The 22,337-nt window shown below is 39.6% G+C and overlaps 1 protein-coding gene across 2 annotated transcripts in view; it reads left to right on the forward strand.

Annotated features, from left to right (window-relative positions):
• TMEM132D (transmembrane protein 132D) overlaps window positions 1–22,337 on the forward strand; it is a 277,467-nt gene that overhangs the window by 28,023 nt on the left and 227,107 nt on the right. Inside the window, exon 3 of one of the 2 annotated variants that reach the window (XM_062631603.1) lies at window positions 1,924–2,045. In XM_062631603.1, coding sequence (XP_062487587.1) covers window positions 1,982–2,045 — 64 coding nt within the window. In that variant the 5' untranslated portion in view covers window positions 1,924–1,981. Of the gene's footprint in view, window positions 1–1,923; window positions 2,046–4,785; window positions 5,771–22,337 lie in introns of those variants that run through there. The other variant, XM_062631602.1, reaches the window with a different exon arrangement.

Raw genomic sequence — 22,337 nt, forward strand, 5'->3', positions numbered from 1 at the left:
TGTTTAATAAAATTATTGCATTTTCAGGGGTTTATATTAAATTGAAAGTCTGAATGAGGAATTAGAAATCCTCTGTAGATAAAAACTCACTATCTGTAGTAGATTATTAAATATGGAAAAAGTATTGGGATGGAATTTATCAGAAAAAAATGGAAAATAATATACACTATGAAGTTTTTCTTATTCAGTCTGTGTAACAGCAAAGACACTTTTATAAATCAAAGGTTTTATTTCTGGTTCATATGGAAAATGCTGTAGGTTTTTCAGGGATGACAGCTGAGTCCTGTTCTTTCTCAAAACAAAACAACACCAGCATATAGTAAAGGTCAGAAGTTCTTGGGTGCAGAGTAGGTATTGAGGGTTCTGAATGTGAGCTGTGGTCAGGCTGTGGCGATCCTTTCCTTGTGAACCAAGATGTTGATGCCCAAAGTTAATGTGGGTTCAAGAGGAGACCTATAAAAGGGGAAGTTGTTGAGGGTTTCTGAGAACAGAGATACCACCGCTGGTTCAGGTGTTGAAGGCTGAGAGAGTGTTCAAGGGAATTATTGTGTATTCTGGCCTTATTTTTATATTCTTCCCTATGCATCTGCTTTAGCCACTGTGGAAGACAGCACAGCATGCTAAGCGTCCTATTCCTCTGTTCATTTTCATTTGATATAAACAAAAATATTATTAATAAAAAGGAAAAAAAGCTGGCAGTGCATGCAGGCAAATGTCTGCATTGTTTCCATAGTAATTTTAAATGGCTTTGCCCTCTCTACTTCTAAGGCATCGCATCAACTTGTCTTTAGTTAAGTTTTAGAACAGTCATCGTAACATTCTCGGTTCTGTTATTTCATGTTATCTGCTCCTACAAGCCACTGAAAATGGTACCAGATTTCAGATTGGACACTGTTGTATCTTAACACTTACATTCCAGCCATTTAGATCACTCCCCTGTTGTAACTTGGCAAGTACTGGTACTAATACATCACATTTCACTGTTGTGGAGGCTTAAATTCAACCAGGAAGAGGCAATTTTGTTTGTGTCTTTTAATTTTGTCACGACATATGTATTTCTTCCTATCGTGATTTTTTTTTTTTTCCTGATACACACATACTGGTTAGTTTATTTACTGAGCTCTTATTCAAGCTGGCCTCTGTATCTTACAAAACTTGGTCCTTATAAATCACTGCACTTTATTGTACTATGAGTATGTAACTTGCGGCCAAAGCAGCTTTTAAAATTCTACCATCAGATGGAAGCAAGTTAAAATATTAGCTCATGAATTCAAATAAAAAAGCCTTCTTAGATACACTTTTTGTCTATTAGAGTGCTGCTGCTCTGGCTGGTAACAGCCTAACTGTAGTGCGATAAGGTTCTTTGTCATTTTTAGAACTCACTTGTAACTAAGCTATTTCGGAGTCTTCATTGGAAACAAGGAGAGTGAAAACTCTGACTGACATCACCTGCTTCTTCAGCTATTGTGAACTGACAGCAAGCCCTGCAACATAAAGTAGCCTGATAGGAATACTATTCACTATTAAGGTTAGTGTTTGATCATTAAAGAGATAGGTGCTCTGAGGGGTATTTACACTGACAGCACAACTGCAAGCTGTCAAAAAGGTTTTATTATTTTGGCCTTGTAAAGATTCTGAACTGAATCTGCTTTTCTCATGCAAGAGAAGCATTATAAGAAATCAAGTGCTTTTATTTTTTATTTTCCTATCTGGTATGAGAGAACAGATGTGAATTAGTTCTAAACAAATTTACAGAGTTGAATGTGTCATTCTGTTGTCACTGAAACAAAAATCAAAGTGCTGGTGAATGTCAAAAGAGAGTAAGATCCAGAAATTAAGGTGAAATTTAAGAGTGTAACTCAGTTTGGTCTTTGTGGCAACTCCCATTATCTTGTTCAGATTTTCATATTATTTTTGTGGGAGCATCACAAAAAACTTCAGCTGGTGACTGTGCCACTGCTGGCCAGGATGTAGTGTACACATGTGGCAAAGAAGTCCTATCACTAAAGATTCTGCATTACCTGAACAAAGAGAAAAGTCTGCAGGTATGTGTGATGAAGAAATGAGTGACACAAAGATAAGAGTGGAACAGGTCATGCTTTGCCTTATGAATGATGGTCGCAACTTCATGGCTACTAAATAGTTTGAAGGCAATGCATTAAATCATATAAAGTTGCAGGGAGGCCAAACTGATTGGGAGTTTCCTTTTTGTCCTCTGAATCTACAGTTGGAATTGTTCCTTACTTTGGATATTGTGCAGTAGCAAACCCAGATAATCATTTCAATGCCCTCTGTGTAATCTTCAAAATAGGAGTAAAAATCTGCCTTTCTAAAAATCAGTGGTAAAGTATGCACTGACTTCAGCAGCACCAGGTTTCTTCTCTGTGTTTAACTGAGAGTGAAAAATAGTTTTAGTGAAAAACTTGTAATCCACCTGGTTACAGTCTTTTCTACAGTCTGCTGTTTGTTGCTGTGTTACCAGGGCTTCTCCCAGAGTTGCACTTCTATATTGTCAATGAGGGAACATTACTGTCTCAAAAAAAACAATCCCCAGCCCTCAAACAAAAATGTGAATTGATAAACTGATTAGAACAATTAGCAATTTTAATTACATAAAGCGGACTATATATATCAGTTGATATATCACATTGGAAATGAAGCAAGAAGTCTCACGGTAGTGATGGATTTTTCTCATTAACTTCTTGGATGCGGATTAATGGGTTTACCACCTTTACAGGTAGCCACAAGTTGTGGGGACGAAGGTCTTTTCATTCTTTCTTGTGTTTTCCTAAAGCCAATTCTTCATTCACAATTACTTGTGTTAATTACCCAGAAAAGATCAGACATACTTGCCAAAATAGTGTATTGCTAATAAAACAGGAAGATGTTCTCTCATTACGGAGTAGTATGAATTGATGGTATTTTCCATGGGCAGTGTTTTCATCACAAAGGTGTTAGCCCAGCCAGAGACTGTACAGTACAAGTGTCCTCAGCTGTACTTGTAAGAAGAAACTTGCATTGAGACACCTGCAAGTGGCCTAACCTTCAGCTGTCACTTTACTACAACACCCACCAAAGCAAAGGGAATGTGATTTCTGTGCATGGCATATGCAAGAAATGACTACACTTACTCATTTCCAAAGGGACTGGAGGCAATGGTTTATTCCTGAATCAGTTGACTTTGAGAAGGCTTGAGACCCAAATGTGGTTTGTTGGGATAACAGGACAGTGGAAGAGGAGGTGACCCCTGAATGCCTGGAAGACGGTAGCACTGTGTGTATGAAACATCTCCATATGTTGTGCAAATAACAAAAGCCAGGTACTGGCCACGGAGTCAAACTGTAGAAGTGGAGAGAAGAGAATCTTGGTGGTTTGGTTGTTTACTGTGTTTCGGTTTTCTCTTTTTAGTATGGGATTTTTTCTTAAAAGTTGGAAAGTTGGTAGCAGCCCCGCTTACACCTGTATCTGGAGAGAAAGCTCTTCCTTTTTTGCACTTTTTCATACTTTCTGTAGACTGTAGGAAGCTTCTCTGTGTCTGTCAGAACACAGACTAACTAGTGTGTTATGCTTGCGTATTTGCATATTTCATCCTGCTGCTGAATGGAGCTGGGCATTGACTTCCTTTTCCAGATGATTGATTTATCTTGGATAGAGAGTATTATTTTATAATATTTCTCTTACATTGGACAACAGAGGTTTTGGCCACAACATGCTATATATCATGTCAATAACAATTATTTATCTTTCAGCCAGTGGATGCTCTAAGATGATACACTTCTGTTTCAGATACAGTGCCAGTTGCATGCTTCATTTCAGGTCTGGAGAACCTCTCTGGGATTGTTAGAACTGATGTCATCTTCTAAAATGAATTCATAGCATCATGCAAACCACAGCCTTTTCTCATTGTGTGGTTAAGATGTACTTCTTGGTGTTGGCAAACAGAAGTGTGCATTTTCAAAGTTTATTTTGATGGACTTGCTTTAAAGTTTCAGCATTGTGGATGTTAAGATTAAATTAGTGGTTTTATTGCTCCCAAACATGTTCTCTGTGAAGGAACATACTGATGGTAAGTTCTTGTAGCTACTTTTTTAAGTTTGGGCTGTGGTAAATTGCATACTGCTGCCATTCTGTCTGCCAAAGATACACCAGTCTTTTTTATTAGGCTTGGCCAAAGGGTTGAATGGTTCTTGCATTGATACCTTCCGTAATCAAAAACCTGAAGTCAGTTGTTTTTCCCCAGCACTGCCATTTAGACCAAATGTAGGTGTTCCCCCTGTTCGTACAATACAGATGCAGTATTGTACTACACGGTCCTCACGTTGTTTCCTAATGCCGGCCGTACCGGCATAGTTCGGCTCGCTCAAGAGTGCCTTAGGGATGCTCAGTGCATGATGCGTTTGGATGCGAGAAGGAGCCTTCGACAAACCACTCGCAGGAGAGCACACATGCCCGGCGGCGGGCTCTGCTGCTGCCGCCAGCCGCAGCGATGCTAGCTGTTCGGGTGCAGAGGGCAGCTAGGCTTGTGCTGGCCCCCGTGCGCTGCCGGCAGCGGGAGGCCGGTCTCGCCGGCGGCGCCTCATCCCGTGCCACCTCAGCCGCTGCGCTCCGGGAGCCTGTGCAGCGCCGTAACACGCCCTCATGGCCATCCCCCCCCCACCCCCCCGACCCCCTCCGAGGCTGACCCACCACCGGGCTCCAGCCCCCCGGAGCGGCGGTGCTCGCCTTCCCCCAGCACCGTCTCCGGGGCCGGGCCAGGCATCCCCGCTCCGCCCCGCTGCCCGGGGATTGGGGCTGCCGCGCTGCCTGGTGCGAGGCGGGGCTTGGCTCGGCAGCTTATTTATTTATTTGTTTCCCTCCTCTTTTTGTGCTTTCCGCTACATCTCCCGGCTGAAATCTCAGTCTCTGTGTAAACAGCAACCGCGGCACGCGTAGGATGGGCCGGGGCCGAAGGAGGCGGGCTGCCGGGCGAGCCGGGGCCGGCGCCCCGCTGCGGGCTCAAGCCGAGCAGCATCGGCTGGAGCGGGAGGTACCCGCCGGCCGCTGCGCCCGCCGGCCCCGGGAGCAATAGGCACGTCTGTGGCAATGACCTTCTGGGGAGAGCCGCGCTCACCCCCTCCCGCTCTTGCGGAAAGTCAGACAAGTCAATAAGGAAATCGAGAACTTTTGAGAGGGCGCGCAACAACAAACCCCAGCCTCCGTGTCTGGATGATTTCAGGGCTGATCAGCATCACCCAAAGGAAAACTTTGGTGACGCCCGGGGATCCGCCGTGCTTTTCCAGCGGGATGCGAGCGCTGGCTTCGTGAGGCGCGAGCAGCAGGAGCGTCTCTGCCCAAGGAGCCGAAGCCCCGCCGCCCCTGCCCAGCGCCTTGCCCCCATCGCTCGGGGTGTTGTGGGGTCGGGGGGTGCTTCCCTGCCTCAGGCTACTGAAGCCCCAGACCGAGATTTCAGCCTGAACTGTTTCCTATTTATTTACTGAGAGGAGAGGGGTTTTATTTCACAGTATCATCTGTTTTGAAGAAAGAAGGGAGAAAAGGGGAGGGTTAAACCTAAAGAAGTAAGCCTTCTCTCCGAAGGAAATCTCTTTACTCTCTCCGGATGACCTGTTCTGATAATGTAGCCTCTCCAGCTGACCGAGTTTTATTTTGACTACAAAGTGTGCAAAACTGAGTCATAACTTAACACACCCTAGGATGTGCACTTCTGGGATTAGCAATATGGGGCATCTGTTGTCACCTCTCCTTTTGAGCCTGGCAGCAGTTTTTTCCAAAGGTAAGTCTCAGTCTCTTCACTGCATCTTATTTCTTGTGTATTTTGCATTCACAGCCTCTGCCCCCTCTCTTGGCAATGCCTTGACTGTCAATACCCACAGTTCATGACTGAAGGACTCGGGGAGAGTCCTATGCTAGTCAGGAGCAGAGATATCTTGATGGGAAATCCCGAGTGGCTGGGGTTTTGTTGGTTGACTATGACAAAAATCTGCCCATTTACTGAGGTATTTATTACCTGGCTATTGCACTTTCGATCATGTAGTAGTTGCTGTTGATGAGGTTTGTTGGTTTTGGATGACAAAAGGTTTGTTATCTGCAAATGTGAAATCTTGAGAGGTGCAAGCTGTTGGAGTTAGCTGCTTCTCTGTTATGTTGTAATAAAAAATCCTGTATCTCAGACTGGTTGGCAAGGTTTTACTGAACCAGAGGTATACGTGCTTACTGAAATGTTCAGAAGCTTTGATGAGAGCCTGAACCAGGTGTCTGGTATTCTTCATGCTGAATAGAGTTAGAATGTTCTGACAGCATGACTTCAGATGACTCAGTGACACCTTCTTCTTGCCCTGGAGTGTGTTTATAGTAAGAATCAAAAAAACAGCATATAGGCAATGCACATGTGTTTGTGTGCATTCAAGTCCTCCTCCTCACTTAGTTTTCAGTGATAGCCTCTCCAAAAGGTGAATGCATTTTTGCAATACTTAATTTAGATGATTCTGAGCATTCCTATGGAATATAAACTAGGATAAATGCACATTTTAACTGAGCAGAGATTGTTCATCAACAGCTATACAGTTATGTTTTAGGAGGGAAATGAAATTAAAGTTTACTCTTGGTTAATCTTAAGAGAATAATAGCATATGTATTTCATCTATGATTTTGCAAACATGCTTATAAAGAGTTCTGTATATAAATATCACTGTTTAAAAGAGTTTAACATCTTTTTACTCTTCCAGATACCAGCACCTTTCTTTTTTCTTAAGTGAGTTTTTACTAGTTACTTATTTTACTGGTCCCAGAACTGAATTTACGAACAGAAGGCAAAATACACAGCTTTGTGTTTCTGTGGTGGTTCGCTGTATCACATTCCTTTCTCCATTTTTCCTTAGAACAGGCTAAGAAAGCAAGCAACAAAATTATAAGTCTGCTCAAATGTTACCTAAACACAGTGCCTACATAAGTACGGTTTTAAAGTTGCAATTGGAAATGCATTAAGAACGGGGATTGGATGTCTTGAGTCTTTTCGGAAGATTGCTTCATTCACTTTGCACTCCAATAGTTTTTGATTTCCCAGCTGGGCTGCAAATTATGTATTTCATTATAAGGAATATCAGTACTTTAGGTAGGCTGACAATGCAGTAAGAATATAAACTTTTTCATCTCCTGTCTTTTTTTGGTGTGTTTCAGTTTGCAGCCTTAACATGGCATTAACACAGTGTTTGGCTGAGATTTCAGCTATTCCAAGATTGGAGTGTAAGTGGCATTTCAGTCCTACAGAGTACAGTGTTTGTTTTATTGCCAGCTCAGCAATTACAGCACTCATATGACTTTATTCTTAAATGTTATTTACATCTCCTTTGAATGATAAACATAGGCAGAAAACTTGACTTGGAAAGGAGGTCTTTTGGGTGGAAAAGAAATCCTATAAAAACTGACGAGTGAGGTTTTTCTGTGCATTGTGATTGTGAAGTCTCATTAAACCTGATATGTATTGGAACAAGTTGTGCCAGGGGAGGTTTAGTTTGGTTAGTGGGAAAGTTTTCTTCATCAAAAGGGTTGTCAAGCATTGGAACAGGCTGCCCAGGGAAGTGATGGAGTCACCAGCCCTGGTGGTATGTAAAAGGTGTACTTAGGGAAATAGTTTAGTGGTAGACTTGGCAGTGCAATATTAGCGGTGGATACTATGATCTTAAAAGGTCTTTTCCAACCTACACAGTTCTGTGATTCTATGAAACCAGATACATGAGAGACCATTAGAATTACTGATACTGTCTGTGCTATTTATTTTGCACTTCAGGTATCCAGTATATTAATGCATGATTGCTGTGACTCTTTGCTGTCTAGTATCTATCTTTGATGGAATAATGTATTTCCATATTCAGTAGCAGACTCCATCTGTACTATGATGCCTTTGCATACTCTGGGAAGACCAGAGTGTTCTGGAAATCTACAGTATAAATTTGACAGCATAAAAGGTTGATTTTCCCCTCCCCTCCATAAGAAGATAGATGTAGTAGTAATCAAGTCTGATTACTACTATAGAGTGTGTTTCTTTGATGCCTTTCTGTGGCTAATAGAAAACCTATCTCATTTATGACATGATGACAAAGTTTTCTTAAAGAGGTAAAAAACATCTTCTAACATGCAACAGCAATCAGCTGTCTATTGTGCATAGGTCTGTTGCTGATTACTCAGAACCGTAGCAACACACCTTTTTACTGCTGTATTTCCAAATCTTTCAGGTAATAACATTGAAGACTTGAGAATACTATTGTGGTTTTGCTTTGCTTGTATCTTGTAAATGCAGAAAACAGCTCCAGCCTGAGAAATGAAACCTTGTTTTCAATAGAGCTTCATGTTCTTATCAGAATAATTTGTTATTGATGTAATCCATGTATTTTAATAAATTGTCAGTCTAATTATACATACGTGTGTGTGTGTACATATATGTGTATATATATAGACAATGGACAGTTTACAAGACAGTGTAACTGTAGTTATAGGGGCAGTTGCATTTCACAGTTTGACTTCAATTAGGAGTTTTCTGCAGTCATTTCTAGGGAGCCAGTGCTTATTCTCAGTCAGTTTGGTATTTTGCTGTTTGGTATCAACTACAAAAAGAAAGTCTTCAGAAATCTTCAATTAAAAAATAACTGAAGTCCAGTTGACATTAATGAAAACACGGAGTGATACAGCAGGCACAGTAAAGTGGACATTTCATTCCTTTGTTTAAGGGGAAAACCTCTCACTAGGCTCATTGGAGCAGAATAAAAACTTTAATACTTTACTTGAAATTCAGGTTCCATGCTTGGCTTAAGTCTGTAATGAACTGAGCATCTCCTGCGAGATGCTAAACAATTTCAGGATGTATATTGTGAGACATGAGATTGAGGAGCCTTTTACATTATGAATGTTTGTTGTCAGATTAAACTCCTGAATACATTTTAAATTTCAGTTCTAAGTTCAACAATAACAAAATAAATGAACATTTCAATGATTTTTTTTCTGCCTGCATTCTGCTGAGCGTTCCTTGTTCTTCTCTGTCATCCTGGGCTGCAATCTTCCTGCGAGTTGCTTTCTAATGAGATCTCAGGCCACACAGCTGCTGTTTAGATTTCCTTTCTCTCTGTTTTTTGAAAGTGGAAGCTTGGCAACTGTATTAGGCAGGATTTTCTTGTATACCCCTAAGAGTGTTCCTCATAGCCTAGAGATGTGGATAGTACATACACAGTGATGCCAATCTCCTTGTTATCTACAAGCTGTCCCTCTGTTATCTTGTATGTGTGTGGAAATCTCCCAGAAACCTAAACCCCCAAATGCTTAGTTTTGGTTACATTATAATAGAGAAATATCTAGATGTTTGGATTTAAATTGCTTCTGTTTCCTTTGGAATTTTCCATGTTACAGTATTGTTTAAACCCTCTTGATTTCTACTGAATGTTACATTATGGATTTTGTTTGTCTTCTTATGGGCAAACTCTGTCTTTGGCTTACTGTATGTAATTTTACTGATTCTGTGATTATGCTTAGTATCGGAATGTATCATTCTGTCCACATAGCATTTCTCTTACGATTTTAGTGGATTATATCTGTGAATTGTAGTTGTACAGGAAGCTATTTCACTTTAATCTCACTTGTGCATCTGCTGGCTTCAGTGGGGGTAGTGGTGTACATAGAACTACACAGCTGACCTTATTAGTTATGTTCTGTCTTCCAGAAGGCTGTGGGCCATTTCTGAAGATCTGTATGTGCAGATCTTCTGCTGACACTTAAGTGCATTGTGGGTTTAACAGAAGTAGAAACATGGAAAATGAAAAGCTGAAGAGTGCAAAAATCTGTGCTTCAGCACTTCATACTTTGAGGTTCTTTAATCTGGAACGCTGATAGTACATTGGTAATGTTAAATAATGCTGTATATGGGATCTGAGATACGTATTCTTTTTTTTCCCTTCCTTGGTGGTGACTAGGTAGGAGTTCATGGCTGAGTCTTGATTCATGTTGAAAGATTTTATTGTGGTGATAGGGGGCACATTCTTTTTCTGAAGGTAACAGTTCTGACATTGATTGTGAACAGACTCATCATAGGCATCTCTTGCTCTGTCTGTACAATTGATACATACAGAACATTTATTGCATGCTGATTTCAGATGACCAGAACTTATATGAGCATAAAGTACAGGTCTGATCAGGAGTTTTTCTTGTGAGCTTTTGCCCATGTGCAGAAACCCAGAAAGTTTTCTTAAAAACACAAAGGATAAAGGAAATCTTTTTACCTTAAGGTTTGAGATGTTCCCATAAACCCAAAGTTTTTGTCCCAGCTACATTTAACTTAGTGTTGTTTGAGACATTATACAAGGGAAAGGGAAGAATTTAACTTGCACTTTTTGCTCTTACTGTGTTTCTTGCCACTGTGTACTTCTGGGAGAAGCCCCATTTTTATTTCTTTTCTTTCAGTAAAAATAATCAAGTCAGACTAAACAACAAAAAATCTACAGCTAGACCAATGTTTTATTTGTCAGCTGCAATTCTGGCTTAATGTGATTTTGTTTCTAGTATTTCCCTGTAATGTTCTCATTTTTTACTTCTGTCTTTTCTTTTATTAGTTCCATAGGACTGGCAGGCTCTCTGACACCAACCAATGTTTTCGATATTAATAAAAGCAGCTTTATTCAATGAAGATCGGTTTTATTTAATAAAAGAGAAAAATCAAAAGATAATCTGATTTTTCATGCTGCATTTGCACTAAATCAGCCTCCTGAGGTTGTTGTGGATGCCAAGTCTAGTGGCAGTCTGTCACAGGTCCTAGGATGCATAAACATGACTCTAGACGGATTGATTGCAGAGAAGCTGAAGAGGCAGCTGAGATTCTGGTTTGGAGGTTTGGTTTATAAAGTGTTACATTAAATTACTTTATTTTCAGCAGTCTTTGTAATATTGCCTGCTGCATTATTAATGGCAATTCAAAATGAAGTGGATTTTAAATAGTTCAGAGACATTTAGATAACACTAATTATTACAAGCATATTTAAAGTATATATTTGAAGATGTTAGGCTACTTCACCCTCCTCCATGGGGGGAAAAATTAACTGTAGAATGAGGATTAGCTTCTTCATGTTCTTGATTTCATCTTTTATTGAATAGACTTAATTCCAGTGTAAGGTGTTAGTCTGATGGCCCCACAAAGCTAATGGATTGAAAGTCTTCATCCTTCAAAGAAGTACAGCCTATGTAGTATCTATGCAAGCTTCCACTTTCTGGTTTAGTGGTATGACCTAGTTTTTTCTAGTTTAGTAATAAACTTGACCTAGAGAATGATCTAACTTCTGGCTCTATAAGATATTGCATCCATCTATTGATCCCCAGTGGGTGTGATCCAGAGCCTGTTACAGTCACTGCATAGAGTTTCATTGCCTTTAGTAGGCTTTAATTCGGAGTGTAGACAGTTTTCTGGAGTGGTATTTTTCCGCCTGTGGCCCACACACTAGTGGTGATTCATAGAACATCTGAGCCGTGTTGTGAAACCAGTGCCAGAAACCTTATGCGTGCAAGCTAGGAGGAAAAAACAAGGGAGGAAATAGAAGTAACAAGGCCTCTTTCAGAGTGCATCCCAATTTGTGTTTGGTTGTAAACAGAGACCTTGTGACAATGTGTAAGATGGTCTGGATTTCTTGCAAAAAGTTAGATAGCTCTTGTCCTTAAAGGGATTGAGGAAAAACTGCTGTAGCGAGACTAACTGTAGTAATTTAAAGTGTTTCTCTGAGCTGTTTGGTATTGCCTCAGTACTTCAGACACAATAGCTGATGGTGTGTGTTTCTAATCCACTGCAGCATAGGGTCACTTAAATCAACATTGAGTAGTGGTTCAGTGAAGCAATGTAGGAGTAGTCTGCCAGTCACTTAATGGTCAATTAACTTCCTAAAAGGCTTCCGCTGTACTCACAGAGGATGTTTGTTTGTTCTTACACCGTCAGAGTTAGTTGTTGGGGTATTTTTAATTAAGGTTTCCAGAAAGGTTTTTGGATCCAGTTTTCTCTGTTGCAGATGTTTGTCACTCTGAAAGCTGCTCAGCAAAATGCATACATTTTTATTTCTTGTACAGATCACATAGAAATGGTTGGTAGTGGATTATCTGTGCTGATACTACACTACCCCAGATTTACAAAATAGCCTGTTCCCTCCTGCTGTAGTCACTTCAGTTTCTCAAAGGCCCATTGAGCTGTTTTTAAAGTTCCTGTGAATTGATTTGATTTGTTATTTGGGGTTTTATTTGTAAATAAAGACTTAATGTCATAATGCTGTGTAAGATGCTTTGGATAAGGCTTTCCAGGATTTTGATATGGGAATGGTTAGTAACAATTTTCCAGCCTTACTTTATTCAATTTTATACTCATTTGCTTTTCTTCTAATGGTGTCTCTTAATAGCGCCTCTTCTCTTGGTGAAACGCATTTGGCCTCATTAGTTTGCAGTTCTGCAGCTAGAGCAAGCTAAATAAGACCGCATGTAAAATTGACCATGTAGACTGTAAAACACAAGGAAGGATACTGAATAACGTAGGTCCTGTAAAACAAGCAAAATACATGAGTTAGCTAGTTAAAGAGAAAACAGTAGCAGTGGTAATACTGAGCATATCAAGCAGCAGTGTAGAAAGGTGTCAACACACTTTTTATTCTTGATGTATATGACTTTACAAGGCCAGACTAAGAAGCAACAAAAGAAGTGTCCTCTCTAGCTGAACCAGGATGCTCTACAGCATGCCTTTTGATATCTGCTTTCAAGGTAGGCAGACTGTTGAGCAGTCAGTCCGCAGACTTCTTGCTAAGGAATAAGGCAGGTGTCCAGATGTTAACACAGGTGAGGCTGAATGCCTTACCCACTGAAAAAATCCTCAGATTTTTAAGCCAGAGAGATTAGTCTCATCTAATTGTAAATGATCTCAGGACCTAAATTTTGTTGGTCTCCATCATCGCTTGCTTTTTATTTATGTTTTTAAAACTGTATGTCTTCAGTGTGCACTCTGTAAATTCATTGTACAAGAGGAGGAATCCAGAATTGCCCAAGTAGCTAATAGTGTCTCTGAATATTAATCCAATCCATAATATAAGAAAGGAAACAATACCTCTTAGTTTTTAATCCACTCACATATCAAAGATTCTGTATTAGCACATAATTGTATCCTCCATTTTCTACTGAGCTGTGGTGTCTAATTCCATTTGTCTTCAAGAAAATAGTGCCAAAGATGAAGTATCGGTATCCTTCAGAGTTGTGCATCTCTGTCTTAATGTAATCAGTCTTGCTTGGTTAATTTTACTTTGGTAATATACATTGGGTAGTTAGTTTTCTTGTCTATGTATGGCAAATTCTTACATTTGATTTCCTACATTGCTGTTAGGAATACAGGGTGTATTGTCAGGTTTCCCTGCTATGAAGGTGGGTCCCAATGTTGTTTCAGTGGATTGTGTTTTGAGCTACTGTTGAAGGAACTATTCAGCCTTGCAGAACTTCCCCATGTAATGAACATGTAAAACCACCATGCATCAGCAGTTACCCTCCTGTCATCTTCAGCATGTTTCAGAAATAGAAGTAGTTTGGTCAAGTAGCTCTTGAGATGGAGAAGGATATCTTTATGTGGTCAACAGCATGTGACTTGGGGCAAAATTGAGCAATTTTTCTCAAGCAGAGGAAATAGATGCATACACATTCTATAAGTTTATTATAATGCTTTGTTACACTGTAAGCAGCATTAAATGAATACTTTCAGTCTTCACTAATATGTCCAATTTACACTAATTTTCACTGCATCTGCTATGTTTAGGAACTATTTAACTTGGATCACAAGATCTTTTAACTCAGGTGCTTTGTTAGGTGTCGAGCTCACCTGAAGAATTGAAAATACTAGAAAAACTTGGGCTGCCTTCTGTAAAAGGGAATGGAAAAGGAGCATATGCAAAAGGAGTGTCTCATAATCTGCTGGTGTGCTAGTACATAGCTGATATGTGACTAATTGAAATTTGTCATCTTCTAAGACTGGAGAGGCAAGGCTGCTGCTTCCTGATGTCTCTAATGAGATTCTTTGGATTGATTCTTAGAAATCCTGCTGAAATGCCAACTGCTCAGCAGTCCTGTAAATCAGAATATGAAAAGATGGGAATCCAAAATAGACACTTCTAAAACCTTGGTTTAGTCTTTCTGAGTTTTGATATCCCTCTTGCAGACGAAGAGTAGTTATACCCTTAGTGATGGACAATAAAAAACGATGTATTGCTTTTTGAAGCTTGATACGATGCTCTCCATAGATCCTCCCTTGTTTACTCAGGGTTTATCAGTTAAGGTTCTCTTATTCTCTACCCTTTCCCGTATTATTAGGCAAATAGTTGTAAAGCTATCATGACTTCATCTGTGCTATGCTCTAACCTTTGTGGTTGACTGTCTTCCCCTGCAGCAATTGTCTGATACAAGATGATTTCTTGCATACTGAACACTTGTGCACAGTAGGGTTCTGTTACATACTTCTGACTCTTTGACACCATCTGCCCAGTAAAGTGGTTTTAATGGGTTTCTGCTGAGCCAGCCTATACTACAGACCTGACAGCATGCTCTGTATCTTCAAAAATAAACAAAATCTCTTCAGAAAAGCTATCCATGAACGTTGACTTCTCCAACAAGATTGAGGATTACATAGTGTTTGATATTTTGTGAAGGCAGAAATGTATCTGTTTGATAGGCTTTAAAATGGGAAAATGACTGATGGCTTGGAATGGTCTTCTAATAGTACTAGTTTATATTTTTAAATGACCTTATAAAGCATGATTTCTTGTCCTTTTTTTTTTTTTATAAAGCATGATTTCTTGTCCTTTTTTTTTTTTTTAAGTCAGGTATTATCCTTTTAGAGAATTGCAGTCGTTTTACCTTGTTGGAGTTATCTTTATGGAAGCTGGGCAATGTAGTGGTTCACAATGGTGATTTAGGAGTCAGGGTACCCAGTGGCTTTCTGTAACCTTTGGAAAATCAGTTTTCTGCTTTCCCTTTTCCTTTTAAACTGCCTTGCCTGCTCAGGGTAAAGGACCTGTTTTACTTGCCGTTTGTAGAGCATCTGTCCCTCTTCTCAGATGAGAATATACATTTTTGCCACATTAATTAATTGCTAGTGGCTGAGTTAGAAACAGGAATATGGCATTCTGATTGTCCTGATTGCTGGACAACATGAACAACTCAGAGGCCTGTAAGAATAGAAGAGCAGTGTAAGAGGAAAAAATAAAGAAATAATGAAATCATCTGTGTGATTAAAAAATTCTAAGAGCATAAGTTGATCCCATCCTATGATGTTACAGTTAATAACTGTCTAAACCTTTTCAAACAGCAGCATGATAAAGGGCACATAAAACCTTCAAATAGAAAGATGTCATAAAGATGTTTTTATATTTTTTGTTATAATCTGTGTTACTAAATTATTAGAAAAGGTTTGGAATATCCATATTAATAATGCAACAAACCACTTACAGTGAAAAGTAGTTTTTGACAGATGATACAGATCATAGAAATACTTAATTCATTCTCTCCCTCTTCAAGTCTTTGGTGTTTATTTTAAGCTCCTTCATGTTGCAAACAGTGGGTGGCGGTGGTGGTGATGAGATGAACTGGTGAAAGAAACTGTTGGCTAGTGGTTTCCTTTATTGCTGGGACGTGAAAATTGAAGCAGACAATGTAAATGGATTCTTTCTTCTGAACTTCTGAGCTGATTTGATAAGAATGCAGAGAGAATCAGGCACAATCCTTAAGCTTCTTGTTTTCTAATTTATGTATGGTTTTACCTCCAGCTGAAATGAAGGCTTCCACTGAAGCATGAGTTTCTTTTGTCTTCTCTGTGCCCTATATAGTGCTAGTTCGGGTTTGTAGATCTGTGTAGGGAGCCACTACAAGATATTTGAACCTTTTTCTAGTTGCCCATTTACTCAAGAGTAACAGTTGCTGAAGTCCCCTCAAAAAATGAGCATTTTGAGTGAATAGACCACAAGTCTAAGGCAGCTTTTCAGTATATCCTGAAATGTGCAAAGCCTTTGTATAAAAGAACCACTCACAACCATCATCAGCTTTGGAACCTTTTGTTCAATGAAGATGTTTTGTTTTTTTAACCTGTGGAATATGAACACGGTGGTACCATTTGTGAGAAAGTTGGCAAGACACTTGTTTGCCACTGAAGAAGCAGAAGATTCTGTCATTGTTTAATAAATGGTCAGCAGCAGAACTGTGCATGTGAAGCTCTTAAATTTTGTGAATCCTTTCTGCTTGCAGGTTCTCTTACATTTTCTGGCCAGTGTGGTTTGAAGCTGTGGACAGTCTTAGCAATACTGCATCCAAGTGCAGGGTCCCTTTATTTTCTCATGTTTGGATCTTTGTAGATTTCTTTGGACTTGCTGTTGCTTGAAACCACCCAGCTTCTGGAGGTCTGGAATTCAGACTGAATTTACTGGTTAGAAAAGTATAACCCAGGTAGCCCTATGCATTCTCTTGAGAATTAAAGTATTTCCCAAATGCTATCCAGCAGGCTGCTATTTCAAGTGGTATATCCGTGCTCTTTTCTCTTTGCTTTTGCTAATGCTTCATTTATGTAATGGATGAAATGCTGACTAAGGGAGATACCTAAGATCTGTGATCCTTACACAGTTGGTTGCTGCTGCTGTTACCTTTCCCCCCCCCTTCGCCTTATCACAACTTTGGGTATTGTTGTAAATGTTCTCTCTTGTTTCTGCTGCAGTAGTTTAAAATACATATATCAGCATCAACTGTGTCTTTTCTGCCTTTTTATTTAGACTCTTTATCTGAGTAGCAGTAGGTCAGAGTAATGGTACAGTAATCGCTGTTGAAGCATTTGTTTGTTTCTTTTCTATTTCTACACAGTCGTATGTTCCTGTCATCCTTTCATCTATTCCTGTCAGAATTGTGCATGCGGTTTGGATCAGACCCTGATAAAAGAGAAATATTTTTAAGTAGAGGATACTATACATAGCAGACCTTTGTTATGGTATTTATAGTCTTGATGTTTAGAATGTCTTCGTATGCATTATAGGTTCTCATCAAATAATCAAATTGCATCAATAGCAATAAAAGAGATGGTTCATGAAGAGATTCTTTTCAACTGTTTCCTTTTCAGCAGCTTCAGACAAAACGATGAAGTTGGCAGCATATTTGCAGTGCTAACAAATTTTTGCTTTGGCAGCCCAAATCAGGAACAGTGAATTCAAAACTAAAGATTCCTCACAGAGATGTCTTGATAATAACTGTCTTTAGGTGCCAGGGGAGCATTCACAGGCCTTGGGTGATTTTAGCTGTTGCAGTGGGTCATAAGATAGTCTTTCAGTTAATCAGTTGTGTCAAACCTTCTTGTCTTTATGGCCTACAGTTTCTACCTAGGAGGTTGTTGGGAGACAGTGAAGATCAAGGGATGAAGAAAAATTCCCCGCAGAATGCAGGGAGAGCATTGCAGGATGTTATTTGGTGTAAGAGGACTTTTGTTGTGTCTCAGTTCATAATGTGGAGTGCTAAAGCTCATCATTTTTTCCCAATGTGTTTTTCTCACTTGTGTTTTCAACCTGGGAATAGCAGCCATCCTAGTATTCCTATCTGTGGTGACACTGCACTGTTCCCTCAGCCTATTGTCTATGGACTTTGACTTGTTGCTGCTAGTCTCATCAGTTTGTCAGAGAAACTACACATTCTCAGGCTTGTTTTATCTTCTTCTGACAGACAAGCACTATCAAAATCTCGTCTGGAGCCTATGGAATTATTGTAGCAGTTTCAGTTATGTTTTATGCTTCTGTGACATCTGTCTTAGGAATAGCTCATCTATTGAATTCATCTCTGTCTGAATCTGACTGGTCCTTTACAAGTGCTGCTTTCCTCTACCTTTTCATTTTCTTCTCCAGTGACTGAAAAAATGTTTCTCTCAGGCACTCAGTAAGTGAATTCGTCCATACTTCTCGCACTTTTCCTTGCCTCGTTAATTATAGGTCAGTGCCTTTACTGTTTACCTTCCAGTTGCAAGTTTGTCTTGTTTTTATCACTGACATGAACAGAAGGAAAACAGACTATATCATGTTAGATTTTGAGATGATACTGAACTTGTAGTACTGACCCATAGGAGTTAGAAAATAATCAGAAACCTGGTCTGGGAGCCCAGAAAATCAAGTTTGAGGGTAAGCAAGAATAAATTTATGAAAATTAGATGACAAGAACAAGTAAAGATCAAACTTTGCTACTGCTCTGCAGAGTAAGAACTGGTAGTGAAGAATGGGATTGTGAACACTGTGTATAAAGAGAACCAGAATATCTGCTGTCCGTACACTCTGGCTTGCTTCAGGCAGACAGTAAGCGCACAGACTGTGACCATTACCAGAACAGTCCCAGGAGGTCTTGAGTCGTCACACTCCCTCACACGTGCATGTACCATAGTCCATGGGCAAGTTACACGTATATTTGACCTTATCCTATAAAACTGGTATCCTGCTGAACAGCAACATTGCCCTCACATGAGTTAAAGCAGCTTGAGCTCAGAGGACACAATCCCTTCTATACAGAATGGCCAGGGGTCAGAGCTGTTTTTCTCAGATGGTTCCCAAAATCACTGAGCTTCCTGCGGTTATGTTCTGCCTAAAGAACTTAGCTGAGGTGGGAATGGAGGATCAGGCATCTAGCATGCAGTCTGATATGGAAAAACTGGCAAAGAAGCTTTGCTCTGTTCAGCAAAACAAGTGAAATGCTCTGGATTTTTTAAATCAGTGGTACGTCCTTGGTGGGGGGGAATTGAAATTTTAACTCAGTTTCAGACTTGAAAAAAATATGGTGGTTCAATATTTATTTTATGGAATAAGTAAGTCTTAATTTTACCTATGATAAATTCAAGTCATAAACAGCCAAGACAGATTTTTGCTTGTTTTCATAATAATTTTGTGGGAAATGGTTTGTACTTTATTTCACCCACTTGAACGAAAGACTAAAATAACTGGTGCTCACTTCTTTTTATTCAGTGTTTGAAAATAATTCCTTTTAGTTTTTTTCAGGAAAATATTTTCTCATTCACATGAGCTTCTTAATTCTCACCTTGTTTGCCAGTAGTAAATAGTAAAGATTTTCTCTCAGCATTTTTTCCTTTGTGTCATAGAAGCTCTCACGCTTTGCAAAGACCCTTCGTGTCCTTCCTTTACCTGCTGGCAAAAGGTGATACTGAAAATTTCTTAGTTTCCTTCTCAATTGAAGTGGATTGCACAGCTCTCGCAATAGAGCTTGCCTTCTGCCCTGGACAAGTAGTCACCAAATGTGCTGGTAATGGAGAAATGAGGCATTATGTGGCACTACAGATACCGTGTAACTTAAGAGAAAGAAATAACGAAATGACATAGTATTTTCTATTGCAGTGAAAACTGTGCTAAGTACTGTGAAAACTCCTACCACGAAGGAGAAAAATGACTGCTACTGCTGAACCCAGGACAGCAGCAAAGAACAATAAGTCTTTTGAAGTCAAGGTCTGGATTTAAACGAGAGATGTGCAGAATTTTTATGATTTGGCTGTAGGAGGAGGTTATGACAGATCTTGGAAATTAAAAGACTGTATTTTACAAGCACAGTGCTAGCACAGTGTATGAACACTGGTGCCTTCCTCTGGTTTGGGTGTTGAATTTTGTTCACTTACATCTAAACTGGAAGCAGTCAGAAGAAAATTTGTAATCAGTCTTTGTTAGGTTGAATCTGATCTGCAAAGGAGCATGGATGATGGTGTGGTTTCTCAGTAGGTGAAGTCAGCCTCAGTTGGGGCTGCTGCAGCCTCTCTTTCTTGTCTGGCACTGGCAGTTATGCAATTGAGTAATGAACCATACAGAGAGCTGATGGAGCCAGCTGAAAACTAATCTTTTTTTTCTCATTTATGTAGGTTAGGGTTTTTTTGCAAACACCAGCGCCAACTCTACTGCAGTTGCATATTGAGGTGGTTCACCTCCCTAATCTGATGGAAAACTAACTCACCAGAAAGAACAGCTTTCCCACAGATATGGCACTGTGAGTAATCTCAGCCTAAGGCCAAATGCTCACCAGATCTGAGATGAAAAAAGGCTGAGTGCGTGCCTCAGTAGCCTGCAATTATGCTTTCTTTGTCATATCAAGCTGTACCTCCAGTAATTTGTTCTCAGGCTTTTTTGTTCTCTTGTAGAAAAAGATCATGATTATGGAAATTAAATGTTTTTCAACCTTACGGAGTAGCCCGGAAACAGTCAAAATGAGAAAAAAATTGACAGTGGTCACTTAATGTAACTGCTATTTTCAGCTGATAAACCTTACTGAAGAAACATCCCATTCCACCTACAAAACTGCAACATTTTTTAAGTATAATAGTAATATGTAAACTATGCAAGCTAGACAAAGATAATTTTATATAAAAAATAGTATCAGTCATAGTTCTCCCTCAGAAAACTCCATTTCATGGCTTGGTTGACATTTTTGACGGGGAAGGAAAGCCTCCCACTGTTGTTGACAATGTGATGATTACTATACTTTATGCTTTTGGATTCAGCTATAGCACTCCAAACTGAAGTGGACAACACCAGATTATTTTGACGAGTGAATTAAGATTTTAGAAACTTCTTCATATTCTTAATCTAGCCAGACTAATTCTGAGTAGCTGAATCCTGTAGCAGTGATGGTAGAGACTGCAAGAAGATGTAAGACACAGGAGTTTCCAGGGAGAAATTTGGATTTCATTTCCTTGCCCCAGTTGCATTGCTGCGGTCATTTTCAGCCATCAGCAGTGGCTGCTCTTGCAGCCATTTCCAAAAAGCCAGGCATCCCCCTTTGATTGTCATGGATCTGGGCATTTTCTGTTTGGTTTTCAGTTCTGTATGAAGCATTACAGACTACTGTTGTATGAAATCTCTCACATCTGCCTATCACCCAGCAGCTCCCAGTTCTTAGTCACTTGTTTTCTCTTTCCTTATGAACTAGTGCTGTGACTAAATTGGGAAGTTGTAATGGCTCATCATGTCTTGTGTAGGCTTCCTGCTTCCGGCCCCCGTTTTCTCTTCCACCACCAGAATGTACATAGTAGACAAATGCCATCTGGGAATTGTAAATCTGTCACAAGTACCACGATTGGTTTGTATGTATCAAGATGCAAGGACTCTTACAAATTCTTCTTTTTAAATTATGTCCATCTTGATTATTAGGGCATCCAGCTTTTAGCTCAAAGTCTGTAAGCTCCCAGGAGTGTTTTATTTTATTACAGTGGAATTGTTAGACCAGAATAGGGGCAAATAGCTGTTTGGGTCGTGGACCAATTCCTAATTACACCTGTGTGCTTCCTTAATGGAATTCAAATAAATGATTTTGTTATGTGAAAGAAGTGGCATTACATTTATTTCTAAGGTCTTTTTAAAATGTCAGCATGTAGCCCTGAGGATGTGAAAGAAAGGTAGAGTTCATCAGCCTCCCTGGCTGCTCTGAATTAGCCTGAACCTATTGGAAATGAAAGGTTCAGAGAGCACAGATGGAATAGATGGAAGCTTTGAGTGAATTGAAAGGGCAAGTTTACTGGCTAACCATGATCTCTATGGGCAGAAGGATAGCTAATAGATTGAAATTGTCAGACATTGTGCACTCCTGGCTTGAGGCTTTTTTGCTTTCCAATTCTGGTTTATGGTAACCGCCATCTTTTTAATTAAAATCTGGTTTATTTCCACATGATTAAAGAAATGGAAGCATATAATATTTAATGAATATGTAAGGCATGAACTGTGCTTATCTTGGTTCATTTTCGTTCTTTTCAGGTAACAGAATTGCATGAATACATCTGTTTAGAGATTATACTTCTGTACTCTGTAGATGAAGGCTAGGTTCTTGCAAGCATTTAGTTTTACATTTCAGTACCAAAATGACTGGAGAGATTTTCAGTCCATCTCAACATTGACTCGTGCTTTCTTTAAAGTCCACCCAGAAATGTTGCAGAGGGAAGTGGTGAATGCTGAATGCTTCTGAACCCTCCCATAGTAACTGAGGGAGCAGAGACTAGAACATCCAGGCTTTGACTCTTGAAAACTTTGGTTCAACTCCCAGCTCAGTGGATAGAATCCTGGCTGCAGCTTAAGGATGCTGATGTGGTATTAAGAGCTATTGATACTACAACAGAAGTTGATGAAGATGTCTTTTTAATTCTGGCTTTTATTTGCTGAATTTAGAGAAAGTGATCTCGCACTTAACAGACTATTCTATTTCAGCCGTTCTTAAAGCTAAGGAAGAAGTGCAGCCTCTGTTTTGCTGCTCTATTCTGAACTTTATTCTTCAGGCTGATCTTTAAGAAATGCAATAAACTGTTA

The sequence above is a fragment of the Pezoporus occidentalis genome, unplaced genomic scaffold (assembly GCF_034315485.1).
Source record: "Pezoporus occidentalis ecotype Australia unplaced genomic scaffold, CSIRO_AGI_Poc_V1 ctg37, whole genome shotgun sequence".
NCBI lineage: Eukaryota > Metazoa > Chordata > Aves > Psittaciformes > Psittacidae > Pezoporus > Pezoporus occidentalis.